The sequence below is a fragment of the Macaca thibetana genome, chromosome 16 (genome assembly GCF_024542745.1).
Source record: "Macaca thibetana thibetana isolate TM-01 chromosome 16, ASM2454274v1, whole genome shotgun sequence".
Taxonomy (NCBI): domain Eukaryota; kingdom Metazoa; phylum Chordata; class Mammalia; order Primates; family Cercopithecidae; genus Macaca; species Macaca thibetana.
In genome coordinates, this window is record NC_065593.1 from 51,296,470 (window position 1) to 51,309,394 (window position 12,925).

At 54.0% G+C, this 12,925-nt stretch overlaps 2 protein-coding genes across 7 annotated transcripts in view; one reads left to right on the forward strand and one right to left on the reverse strand.

Annotated features, from left to right (window-relative positions):
• CNP (2',3'-cyclic nucleotide 3' phosphodiesterase) overlaps positions 1-12,925 on the forward strand; it is a 736,460-nt gene that overhangs the window by 663,096 nt on the left and 60,439 nt on the right. The window lies entirely within an intron of this gene.
• Positions 1-12,925, reverse strand: part of ACLY (ATP citrate lyase) — a 62,931-nt gene that overhangs the window by 40,853 nt on the left and 9,153 nt on the right. For 2 of the 6 annotated variants that reach the window (XM_050762561.1, XM_050762560.1), the window contains exons 1-6: positions 12,262-12,432; positions 7,103-7,288; positions 5,830-5,952; positions 2,393-2,455; positions 1,680-1,870; positions 1,161-1,240 (exon numbers count right to left, since the gene is read on the reverse strand). In XM_050762561.1, the coding sequence (XP_050618518.1) occupies positions 1,161-1,240; positions 1,680-1,870; positions 2,393-2,455; positions 5,830-5,952; positions 7,103-7,288; positions 12,262-12,396 (778 nt within the window). In that variant the 5' untranslated portion in view covers positions 12,397-12,432. Of the gene's footprint in view, positions 1-1,160; positions 1,241-1,679; positions 1,871-2,392; positions 2,456-5,829; positions 5,953-7,102; positions 7,289-12,261; positions 12,433-12,925 lie in introns of those variants that run through there. The other 4 variants (XM_050762562.1, XM_050762565.1, XM_050762564.1 and 1 more) reach the window with 4 other exon arrangements.

The following is a 12,925-nucleotide window of genomic DNA, read 5'->3' on the forward strand; positions in this document are numbered from 1 at the left end:
ACAAAACGCCACACTCCCTGCTTTGAATATCTAACCATGCGCAAACCCATGGTCTGGCCACTTTTTAAAAGTGTTTAAAGGCACCTGTTGCTGACAGAAGACCCCCCCACCGGCATGCACATCTATGTCTCCCAGGGCCTGGCTAGGGGAAGCCACAGTGTCAGGTGGAGCAGGAGCCGCGGGGTGCACTGGACTCTCAGTCAGCAGGATTCGTTTATACTACCTCACTGGACACCCATCTTCCTCCTCCCCCAGGGCCATTTAGCTGATTGAGTTAGCACAAGGCCATCTGGTCCATTAGAGGGGCTGCATCCTCAGCCAGAATGATTTGATTTCTCGCCTTCCTGGACTTTGCCCTGAGAAGTCCTGGCCAGAGCCAGCCCACGCCACTCTCCCCCAACACCACCTGCTTCCTTCACATCCCAAGAGGCTAAGAACAAGCTCTTCCCAGCGTCAAGGGTTAATGATTGACCAACTCCCACAGAGGGAGGCAAGTGTGGGGCCTCTGAGTGCACCAGGAAGAATGAAGGGCCAGAGGGTGAGAGCAGTGCAGAGGCTGCCAACCTCCTGCTGTCAGACAGCCTGACCTGGCATGAGGAGCAGCAGCACACAGTCAGATCAAAACCAGGACTTCTGGCCGAGCGTGGTGGCTCACGCCTGTAATCTCAGCACTTTGGGAGGCCAAGGCAGGCAGATTACCTGAAGTCAGGAGTTCGAGACCAGCCTGACCAACATGGTGAAACCCCGTCTCTACTAAAAATACAAAAATTAGCCGGGCGTGGTGGCGGGCACCTGTAATCGCAGCTACTCGGGAGACTGAGGCAGAAAAACTGCTTGAGCCCAGGAGGTGGAGGTTGCAGTGAGCCGAGATTGTGCCACTATACTCCAGCCTGGGCGACAGGACAAGACTGTCTCAAAAACAAACAAAACAAAACAAAACAAAACAAAACAGGACTTCCCCACTTCAGAGCAAGTTAAGACCAAAGAGAGGCTGGAGTTGACTAAGAGAACTACAGTCTTCTGAGAGCTCAGAAACAGGAACTGGCACTAAATGAGCATGGGAAGCCCTCCGCTTGTGCACATCTGTCTTGTGCTGCCCTCTAGCAAGTGGGAGTCTGGTTGGGACCCTTGCCCCCTCCCAGCCTAGCACACCCAGTTACCAAGGGGATTGATCTCGAGGTAGGTGAAGTACAGGTCCTCGTAGAAATTGAAGAGGCCGGAGATAAAACTGGCCAGAATTCTAGAGGTGGGAGGGAGAGAGGGACAGTTCATCGATCAGGGAGCAGCTCGGCAGCACCCCAGGCGCCCCACAGCAATCTCACTGCCACTGACAGCTCCATTTCCCGACACGCATCCCGCCGGCCCGTCCATCTCCTCTGCAACCCCTGCTCCCTGGACATCGCTCTTCAGCCACTGAGGCGGAAAGGAGCTGTCAGGAGAGAAGCTGGAGGCAGAGGCGTCAGACAGACAGGGGCAAGGAGGTGAGAGATGCTGGCGGCATATTTCAGTCTGGTTGCGAGCCAGTCCCCGCCCTGCATCCAGCTGTCTTCCTCAGGACAGGGCTGTGCCTACCACCTGACACCCAGAGAGGAGACCACTCTGCTCTCCCTGGTCTATGCCCAGAGCCTGTCAGTCTTCTCATCCCAACTGCCACCTCCCTACCGTCCCTTTTACTCAACTCTTTCTTGTCTTCAGGGGCGTGGACCAACAGGTGTTTTTTGATGTCCTCAGGATTCAGTTTCTCATCCACGCCAACAAGTAGCTTCTGGGCCTTGGCGTCCACATCACCCACGTCCACACCCCCCTCGTGGTGGAACAGGACGTAGTCCCCTTCTCGGGTGGCATAGATGCAGACATAGAACTCCTCCGCCTTGCAGGTGAAGAGACGGGATAGTGGGATTGGGGTTGGGGGGTGAAGCTGGTGAGGGGCACTGAACCGGGGAAGATGGGGGGGGTCTACCATGTACTGGGAGAGGAAACCAATCCCCATGGTCTCATTTTCTAAAACCCAGTAAAAAACATTCATCCAGAGACTTGTCTACCATCTTTTCCCCAAAGATAAGCAGAAGAAGCCACTAACTCACTGGCTGACGGTCCAGACTAAATCAGTGTGACTCCAGCTGAGGAATGGGGCCCGCCTGCAGGTCGTTCTCATCCCTGCGCTGGGAAGTCCCCTTTGTTACCAGTCCTAACTCCTCCCTGCTGCAGACCAAGTCCTTTCCTTCCCCTCTGGACTCCTGAGTCCACAGCACCCTCAGATCCTCAGTGCAGCTTCAGGGACCCTGGTCCCTCTGACTGTCCTCATCAGCTTGACTTCTTTCATCATGTTACGGCAGACAAACCCAAGGTTCCAGGAGGGAGAAGACCCAGCCTGGAGCTGCCTCACACATACCTGACTGTGGGGGACGAAGGGCTCGATCAAAAAGTTCTTGAGGAAGCCTGTGGCCTTGCCAACCTACAGAAAAATTGAGGGAAATGAAAGTCAGAGGGATGGCACGTCTTGCCCCCAGGGCAGAAGGAGGGACTGCACAGAGGCGGTGCCCAAGCACCCCCACCACCACACCCAGCAGAGAGACTTTTTCAGAAAAAATGGGGTCACAGATCCCTAAGCTCAGTAAGTCCTCATGAGATGCCCTTTCACCCCTTGCTCTGGTGCGAGCTGTGCCTTGCCCACTCTTGGCCTCCTCTGGAGGGTGACACAGGACCTGCATAAGGGAAAGGGATCCAACAAGTCACGGCTGTGGCAGAGCTTGAAGGGGAGGGGAAACCGGGTAGGAGGGAGTGACCATTCTGCTTCATGGGCCTTGAGGAAGGCACAGTGACTCAGCCTCAGGACATGGGTCCAGGAGCGGGGAACGGGTGGAGAAGTGGGGAGCCAGGGCTTAATCACGGAAACTTCTCCACACAGACTCTCCTGGCTAAGGACCACAGGCCTGCAGAGCTAATCAGTTTGAGTGATTCCCTGGCGGCAGCCACGGCGAGACAGCCCTCATCCCGGTAAGTCCCAAACCCCCCGCCCAGCCTGTGCGTCACTGCTGAGTCAGGGACCAGACAGCAATCCATCAGAGGTAATGAGCCGCTCCTGCTGGCCCAAGGCTGCTGCCAGCTCAGATGTCTGATGTCCCCCACCCTCCCCTCCCAGAGGCCAGCAGAAGGAAGCAGGATGTGCTCCCTGGGGACGTGCTCAGCATCCCTCCCTCCCATCCCACCATCCTCTCTCCAAAGGCCTGGGAACTCAAGGGTCAGGGCGCTTCATGCCCGGGTCCATGTGCAACTTCAAGGATCCCTCTTTACCTATGAAGGCTAGAAACTGGGAAATTAACATTAAGGGCTACTCTGAGGAAGCCCAATGAGGGAGGAAGACATCTCCATCACCACCTTCATTGCTATACCCGAGGCAGTCAAGGAAGTTCATCCCTGGTACAGCTTCACCCCAGAGGAGCACCAGGCCCTTCAGAACCACGTGCTCTACAGAGCCAGCTGTGGATGGCACATTCTTCCCAGGCTAGGCCAAGACTCAGTCCCACTCCCTCCCTCAGTCCTCCAGCTCCCTTGAGGAGTGAGAAGAAACATAATTTTATTTCCAGGCATTTCTTAGCCTTCCTAAACCATGCTTCACTCTCTCTCATCTACGTGGCTGAAATTCATCACCAAGCTGGGAGAAGTCAGTCATTGAATTTGGGCTTGGTGGCACATATCTGTAGTCCCAGTTACATGGGAGGCTGAGGCGGGAGGATTACCTGAGGCCAGGAGTTCGAGACCAGCCTGGGTAACATTCGAGACCCTATCTCTACAAAAAAAATTTAAAAAGCAGTCTGGCATGGTGGCATTCTCCTATAGTCCCAAATACTAAGGAAGCTGAGGTGGGAGGATAACTTGAACCTGGGAAGTGGAGGCTGTAGTGAGACATGAATGTGCCACTGCACTACAACCTTGAATGACAGTGTGAGACCCTGTCTTAAAAAAATAAAGTAGCCGGGCGCGGTGGCTCAAGCCTGTAATCCCAGCACTTTGGGAGGCCGAGGCGGGCGGATCACAAGGTCAGGAGATCGAGACCACAGTGAAACCCCGTCTCTACTAAAAATACAAAAAACTAGCCGGGCGCGGTGGCGGGCGCCTGTAGTCCCAGCTACTAAGGAGGCTGAGGCAGGAGAATGGCGGGAACCCGGGAGGCGGAGCTTGCAGTGAGCCGAGATCGCGCCACTGCACTCCAGCCTGGGCAACAGCGTGAGACTCCGTCTCAAAAAAAATAAAAATAAAAAAAAAAAAAATAAAAAAAATAAAGTAGGCCAGGCACAGTGGCTCATGCTTATAATTCCAGCACTTTGGGAGGCCGAGGCAGACAGATCACCTGAGGTCAGGAGTTCAAGACCAGCCTGGCCAACATGGAGAAACCCTGTCTCTACTGAAAATACAAAATTAGTCAGGTATGGTGGTGCATGATTGTAATCCCAGCTACTCAGAAGGCTGAGGCTAGAAAATCACTTGAACCTGGGAGGCAGAGGTTGCAGTGAGCCGAGATCCGGCCATTGCACTCCAGCTGGGGCAACAAGAGCGAAATTCCGTCTCAAAAAAAATAAAAAAAATAAAAAAAAATTAGCCAGGTGTTGTAGCATCGTAGCCCCAGTTAATCAGGAGGCTGAGGTGGGAGGAATGCTTGAGCAGAAGACATCGAGGCTGCAGTCTAGCCTGGGCAACAAAGCGAGACCTGTCTCAAAAATAAATGAATAAAAATTTAAAAAAGAACTGAATTTACTCTTCAACGTTATTAACTATCACATCCTAGGTTCTTGACCCAGTATGTCCTTCTGCCTACATGACTGTGTGTCTGCCTTTTTCATATTTTTTAATCCACTCCTTAAGTACACATGCTATCACAAGCTACCATAACCCTTCCTTTTTGGAAACTGGAAAGAAAGGAGTTCCTAGAATGGGGCTGGGAGTGGTGGCTCATGCCTGTAATCCCAGCACTTTGGGAGGCCTGAGGTCGGGAGTTCCAGACCAGCCTGACCAGCACAGAGAAATCCCATCTCTAATAAAAATACAAAATCAGTCAGGCATGTTGGTGGATGCCTGTAATTCCAGTTACTCGGGAGGCTGAGGCGGGAGAGTCTCTTGAACCCGGGCGGCGGAGGTTGCGGTGAGCTGAGATCACACCACTGCACTGCAGCCTGGGCAACAAGAGCAAAACTCTGCCTCAAAAAAAAAAAAAAAAAAAAAAAAAAAAAAAAACCTCAGACCAGGCCGGGGGCGGTGCCTCATACCTGTAATCCCAGCATTTTGGGAGGCTGAGGCGGGCGGATCACAAGGTCAGGAGTTCAAGACCAGCCTGGCCAATATGGTGAAACCCCGTCTCTACTAAAATTACAAAAATTAGCCTGCCATGGTGGCAAGTGTCTGTAGTCCCAGCTACTCAGGAGGCTGGGGCAGGAAAATCGCTTGAACTGGGAGGCCAAGATTGCAGTGAGCCAAGATCACACCACTGTACTCCAGCCTGGGCAACAGAGCAAGACCCTGTCTCAAAAAAAAAGAATCAGACCATTTCCACCTGGCTCTTGAATTACACTGAGGTTACCTCTGCGGCACATCTTGCCCAAACCAATAAAAGAAAGAAGTTTGGAATATGAGGGAGCTGGGAATGGTCTCAGTAGGCCCAAGACTGGGCCTACTGCTGGTGGCTACCTGACTGGATCAGCGCCACAGGACTTCTGTCTTCCCTGAGCTACAATGAGACTGGCTGTGGGGGTGATCCACAGAACTGCTGACCTGGAGGCGACCATATTTGCTTCTGTTACCACACACGTTCACCCTGACCCCATGCCCACTCACTGTAGCTTCCTGTCCCAGCCGTGGCTTCAGCCAGGACTTGACCCCATCCAGAGTGAGGTTGACCCCAACGAGGCCAAGTTTTCCACGACGTTTGATCAGCTGGTCTGGCTTGACTACCAAGTTCTGGAACGAGAGCGGTTTGTATTTAGAGTGAGGAAGAATTAGATAAAGGGTAGTATTTTGGAGATCCAAATAGAGGACAGCAGGGATTGACTTCCCATTCACTCTGCTCCAAAGCCAGCCCCACCCATCCTTCAGGGTCAACTCTTGGATGCTTCCCCCACCTACCCTAGCCAATACCTTGCTTTTGACAACCAGGTATCTAGAGGCATTCGTGCCTAGATGGAGCCTGGCACAGAGGAGGCACTCAGCAAATGCCTGCTGAGTGAATAAGTGATTCCCTACCCTCCCTATGTGATACATTAGCTTCTTCATTCAACAGTAAGCCCCTCAGAATATGGACCAGAACCCGTGTTCCAAAGAGGAAAACAGAGAGACAGAGCCTTGGGGCAGCAAGGAACCTTAGATATCATCTAGTCAACCCCATCCCTGTGCCTGAACCCTGTCTACAACAGGCCCGCCAGCAGCCCCTAACCACTCCTCATACATCTCCAGGGCCAGGAAACTCCCTCCATCCCCTTGTGGTAAGCTGTCTCCTAATGGGAAGAAACCCCACCACTAGTCCTAGGCTTGCTTTCTGGGCCCTGCCAGGGAAATCTAAGAGCTTTCTAACAATGGCCCTGCAGAGATCTCAAGAACGGAGCCTCTATTCCATGCTGACCCTCCAGGGTCAGGGCCATTCTTCACAAAGTACAAGGTCACTCTTCCTAACTGCCTTGATACATTCCTGATCTACTCCACTTAGGGAAGGAGAGGACACATACCTACTTTTTACTGAGCACCTACCATGTGCCAGGCACCAGGCAGGCTAAATGCGTCTTGCTAATCCTTACAGCTCAGAGTGAGCATTATCCCACTGGAGAGATGGGGAATCTAAAACTCAAAGAGGTGAAATGGCTTGCCCCAGGCCACATGGTTAATAGACACGGCTGTGATTTAGACACCAGTTTGTCCAGTTTCAAGCCCATGGCAGGGTACACCATGCTGGGGTACCTCAACATGCAGGGCTCAGCGTGAACACAAACCCCGCTCAGCCCATGGCATGCTTCCCACAGCTGCTGCCGGCAGCCTCCAACCCCGTGACCCCATCCGCATCTGCAACAAACCAATGGCTTTCTCTTCCTCAGACCCCGTTCGTGGAGGCAGGGCTCACCTGGCTGAGCAGCCAGGGGTGGTCCTGCAGCAGGCGGGCCCAGTCTGTGTCAGGAGTGACCCGAGCATACTTGAACCGATTCTGGATGGCTGAGGTGGTGCAGATGAACTTGTAAAGGAGTTCTTTGCCCGTCTGCTCTGAAATTGCCTTGGCTGACATGGCTGCAGAGGGACCTGCTCTACCTGTCTGGGAGAGAGCAGCTGGTCAGAAGGGGGCGGGCGGGTGGAGGCACTATCTTCCCCAGCAGGACAGACCCACTTCCAGTTGCCCCCAGACAATAAAACCAGATCTCAGCGTTTCTCAAGAGGAAGGAAAGAAGGCTGTCCCAGTAGGAAGGATGGAAGAGAGATATCAAGCAGCACTTTTGCCAGCAGAGGAAGAAGATCCAGAGACAATGGGTGAGGGAAGATAGAGAAAAACAAAGGTGCCATTTGCCCTGAGACTCTTGCCTCACCCTGCCCCATTCCCTCTAGGCAAACTAGCTAACCCACAACCACACTCATCCTGGAGCAAAAGGCAGCTGGCTAGGAGGCCAGAAATACCGGCGCTTTGACCCAAATCTGAGTGCTGGTCCCATTTGATGTGGGCAGAGACATTGAAACACCTTTCTGTTCTCTGACCAGTGCAGAGTACGGCTGGAACTGCAAAAGGCTAGCCTTTCTCTCCCTACAGGTTTCATCTCCCCCACACCCAGATTTACCCCTACACATACCCTTACACAGCACCAGGCCAATGGCCAAGCCAGCAAGTTTACTTAGCCTCAAACAGGGTCACACCCCCAGGTCTTGGTTAGGAGGGGAGCAGGGGAGGGGGGAGGATCATCACAAAGCTCTTTTCTCCTCTTTTCTCCCGGACACTAGCCTCCCAACCCTGAGTATGGGGCAGATACAGGGCAGGGAAACTGACCTTTAGTACATCCCACCCGCCCCACTGAGTCATCCAGCTGCTAATTTAGAGCAAAACTCACTAAAGCAAAACAGAGGCCTCTCTGGGGACCACCCTGTAGTGGTCACTTCTAACTGAGCCAGACTGAGAGGAGGAGGAGGAGGAAGAGGCAGAAACCATCCTCCATCACATGTATAAGGAAACTCATCTTGGAGTTCGAGGCTACAGTGAGCTATGATTGCACTGCTGCACCGTAGCCTGGGTGTCAGAGCAAGACCTTGTGTCTAAAAAAAGATAAAAAGAAACTCATCTCATATGAGCTCTGGGAGGTACACTGAGATTTACAACCCCATTTCTGAGATGGGGAATAAAATCTCAGAGGGGTTAGGATAACTTGCCCAAGAAGCCCACCTAATAATAAGCAAGGTGTGACACAAGACTCGAACCCAAACCCTCTTACACCTAGGTCCCCAGAAAAATCCACACCAGCCCGAGAAAAGACCATTTTTCCAAGAGTCAGGCCCATGTGTCCTTTTCACTTCAAAGAGTCTATGACAAGAATTTCGTCATCTCCCCTCCCCACCACTCTGTCCTGATACATCCATTCTCCTGTGGGCAACTCAAGGAGTGAGCTGGGGAGGGGAATAGGGGGAGGCGGATATGGGAATTCAGGCCAAGAGCTTGACTCGATCAGGAAAAAAGTCACTCCCGTCTCCCCCACCAAGGCCCAGAGGCAAAGCTGTTGAATTTGCTGGGGGAGAAAAAAGTCAAGTACAAATAAAGGAGGGAAGAGTAAAGGAGCAGGCTGGTTTACACGTGCTGGAAGCTGGGTCTCCATTCCCAGTTCAGAGAAGGCCAACATTCCAGGGGCCACGTTGCGCCCCCTCCCAATCAGCCAGGCTGGTGGGGTTTCAGGTTCTAATCCTGGCTTGGCTGCCTCTGTCAGCCTCCCAGCTAGTATCCAGCATGGCACAATGGGTGTATTCAGCCTGGTATCTGCCTAAAGCGGGGTAGCTGGGAAGGGGCTCAGAGATGTTCCCTTTTCTGGCCTTCCCCTGGAATTACTTGAGATTCCTTCTCAATGTAAGTTTCCAGAGACGCGCGGACCAGCCCCACTGCCCCCACGGTCCTCCACCCCCCACCCACTGCTCCATTTCCCAATCTTCTTGACTCAGACCAGAAAAACTGGTCCTGAAATGGAATGGGTACACCCCCCACCCCTCTTCCAAAGAGAGTGCAGCCCAGGGCAGATCAAGGCACACTCAGAGAGGAGGGGGCAGTGGCTGACTATCCTCAGCAATTCAGACTCCTTCCATAACTCCAGGGGAAAGGAAGTCCCTGGGCAATGCCTCTCTAGAAGAAAAAAGTCTGAGACTCCCGGTAAAACAGTCCCCTGAAGCTGGCACCTCCAAAACAGACAAAAGACCCAACTTTGGAAAGGACAAGGGAGAGAAAACAGACCCCTGCAGCTGAGAAATCAGTTTTCTTGAGACCCAGATCAAATTTCAGGTCCAAGAGTCCATCTCCATAGGGTCTTTGGAAGGAAAGGATAGGAGAGAAGATACAAGGGGATGACACACGATAGAAAACAAGATTTGCCAGTTTACCAAAACAAGAGATTTGCCACTAGAGCATTCTGGCTTAGAGAGGGTAGGTTGAGACAAGGAATATATACAACATAATAAAAAATGGTCTCTGCAAATTCACCAATACAGAGAAGGCAAACGGCTCACAAACCCAGGGAGTGGACTCAGCAGAGAAAAATCGCAACTTTAATGGTTCAGTGAGGTCTTTTTTTTTCTTTTTTTTTTTGAGGAGTCTCGCTGTGTCGCCCAGGCTGCAGTGCAATGGAGTGATCTCGGCTCACTGCAACCTCAGCCTCCCAGGTTCAAGTGATTCTCCTGTCTCAGCCTCCTCAGTACCTGGGATGCATGCCACCACGCCCAGCTAATTTTTTTGTATTTTTAGTAGAGACGGGGTTTCATCATGTTGGTCAGGCTGGTCTCGAACTCCTGACCTCGTGATCCACCCGCCTCAGCCTCCCAAAGTGCTGGGATTACAGGCATGAGCCACTGTGCCCAGCCTTCAGTGAGGTCTTAAAAGTCTCTCTAAGGCAGTGGCTCTTACCCTCTTTGAGTTCTCAGACTCTTGAGAGTGAAGAAAACCCCAGAAAAAGGTACACAAATCCAATTGTGCATATCATTTCAAGGTGCTCACCTGTGACAATGATCCGATGGCCCACAGACTGACCACCAGTTAAGAACATTTGCGGCTGGGCGCAGTAGCTCACGCCTGTAATCCCAGCACTTCCGGAGGCCAAGGAGAGCAAATCACGAGGTCAGGAGTTTGAGACCAGCCTGGCCAATATGGTGAAACCCTGTTTCTACTACAAATACAAAAATTAGCCGGGCATGGTGGTGCACGCCTGTAGTCTCAGCTACCGGGGAGGCTGAGGCAGGAGAATCGCTTGAACCCAGGAGGCAGAGGTTGCAGTGAGCCGAGATCCACCACTGTACTCTCCAGCCTGGGCAACAAAGTGAGACGCCATCTCAAAAAAAAGAATATTTGCTCCAGTGGAGTGAGCAAATACCTACAAATACCTATCTGGGTTTGGGAACTTCCCTCCCAACATCTTAGTCTGCCTCCACAGTAGCTGAATGTGCTGTCAAACTAGTGACAGATGATTGGGCTGAGCTTGGACTCCAGGAACTGTTACTTGGTAACAGCTAAATGTGTAAACCATTTGGGGGAAATCATGCCAAGGAACCTGAACACATACACACATTCTCTAAGGGTGGGGCCTTCTGAGCTGAATGGGGTCTTTTCTGCGGACGGGTGAGTGACCCAGGATTGAGTTCACTTTTAGCAGACACTGAGAGAAGCGACCCACACAGGAGGCTGAATGAAAGAGGGCTGTTCCCCAGGACACACCCCTGGGACACAGCCATTGGAAGGGAATTACCGGGGATGCTACTTAGGGTGCCTCTGGGAAAGACAAAAACACTCATTTGAAGGTTAGTATCTGCAGGATTGGGATTTATTGATTGATTGATTGACTGATTGAGAATACAGGCAATCCCTGGAGGAAATTCTAAAGAGGCAGAATTCTGTGAGTGCCTCCTACTGCAGCAGACATAGTGTCAGAATGGGGATGGAGCCATCAGCTGCCCAGTGTCTGAGGGCTCTTCCCACTACCACCCCGCAAGCTGTTTAGGAAGGTTTCTAAAAGGTGAAAATCGCCCCTTTGGGCAACTGGGACCTACCAGCTGTCCCTCACCCCACATTTTAGTTCAGTTGAGCCAGCTGAAAACACAGAGCAAAGTTAAGGGTGGAGAGGAGTAGGTGAGCTGACCAAACTGTGCTGTGTACTTTTCCTTATCATCTCTTCCAAAATCCTCTTCCCAGGAAGACCTCCAGGGACCCCGTAACGGCAGAACTCCTTGGCACTGCACGGTATCTGCCAAGGTTGGAGAGGGCGGCAGGCGCTGGGACTGGCCCGTTGCCCGGCTCGACAGGAGGGCGGCGGCAGCAACCTCCAGCCCCCTGAGGTCCTTTCCCCGGCCAGGCTTGGCTTCAGCTCAGGGGTGGGGTGGTACCCCGGCCATCTGTCGCTTAGGGGCTGGACTCCATGGCACCTCCAGTGCGAGGAGGGTCCTTTCTGCGAGATTTCAGTCCTAGCGGCGAGACGAGACGAGGCCTCGGGCACCCTGGCCCCGCGTGGCCCACCCCGGAGGTGCTCCCAGCTCGTTCCCTCCACTTGGGCGTGGAGCTCAATTCTGTCCCCACAGAAGCAAGGGAAGGGCCTGAGCCCGGCCAGTGAGGGATCGGAGTGGGACCAGTCGCTACCGCTTTCTCTACTTCCCGTCCAGGCATCCGATGGGGGAACCCGGATGGGGCCAAAAGGCGGCCCGATGAGCCCGAGGAGCCTCAATAGCTGTGCCAGGGAGGGGCGAGGCGCGCCAGGAGGGGGCCCATGCAATGTGGGAGAGGGAGGAGAAGCACGGACGGCGGCAAGCCCCGTGCAAACTCCCAAGAACTGGAATATGTGTGTACCGCGCGGGGGGAGGGGAGTGGCGTCGACACGCGGCCACCGGCCGGGACCCCGGGCGAAGGCTAACCTAAAGCTAAGACCCTCAGAACTTCCAAGCAGGTGTAGGGAGGGCGCGTGGGCACCGAGCCCGCGTCGGAGAAGGCGGTTCCAGGTTGGGGAGTGGAGGCAGGAAGCTCCTAGGGCGAGCGGGCTCCAGCCAGCGAAAACAGCCTCCCATGCTCACCTCTGCGAAAGTCCCTACGCGGCACTTCCTCCACAGGCCCGACGAACCCCGCAAAATCCGGAGCGCTCCAGCAGCCGGTAGCTTCCCGGGATCCGGCTTTTGTCCCGGCCCAGCCGGGCTTCTCCCCGCCCCCATCAGCTCACGGCGAGAGCGGCCCCGCGATTGGCCACACGCGTTCCCTAGCCTGAGCGCCAGGGCTCCTCCCAATTCGCTGCCGGCGTGGCCCCACCCCACGAGGGCGGGCCCCGAGGCCTGCTGGGACTTGTAGTCCTGCTGGCCCGTCCACCGCCTCTTGGGAGCCGGCGGGGCCGGGGCGGGGCCGAGGGCGTGGCCCCGGATGGGGAGATGGGTCGGACTAGGCTAACAGGAGAACGTGCGGGGCTGGGGGGCTGTGGCCTGACCGCTTGGGGGGCTGGAAGGATTGCCACTCGGGGAGTTGGGGGAGGGGAGGATGGGATGTTAGTCCAGCTGGCTGTAACGCAGCTTTGGGACCTGGAGTCCCCTTGCTCCCTCCCTTGGGAGAAACGGACGTCTGCATTTGCGCCGCACCGAACCCGACTGCTTAGACAGTCTCTTTAAGCAGCCGTGGCTGGCAGGCCGCTTTCCATTAGCACGTGGCGCCTCTCCCCTCCCTGGGCCGATGGGGCAAGGCTGAGCTGAGGCT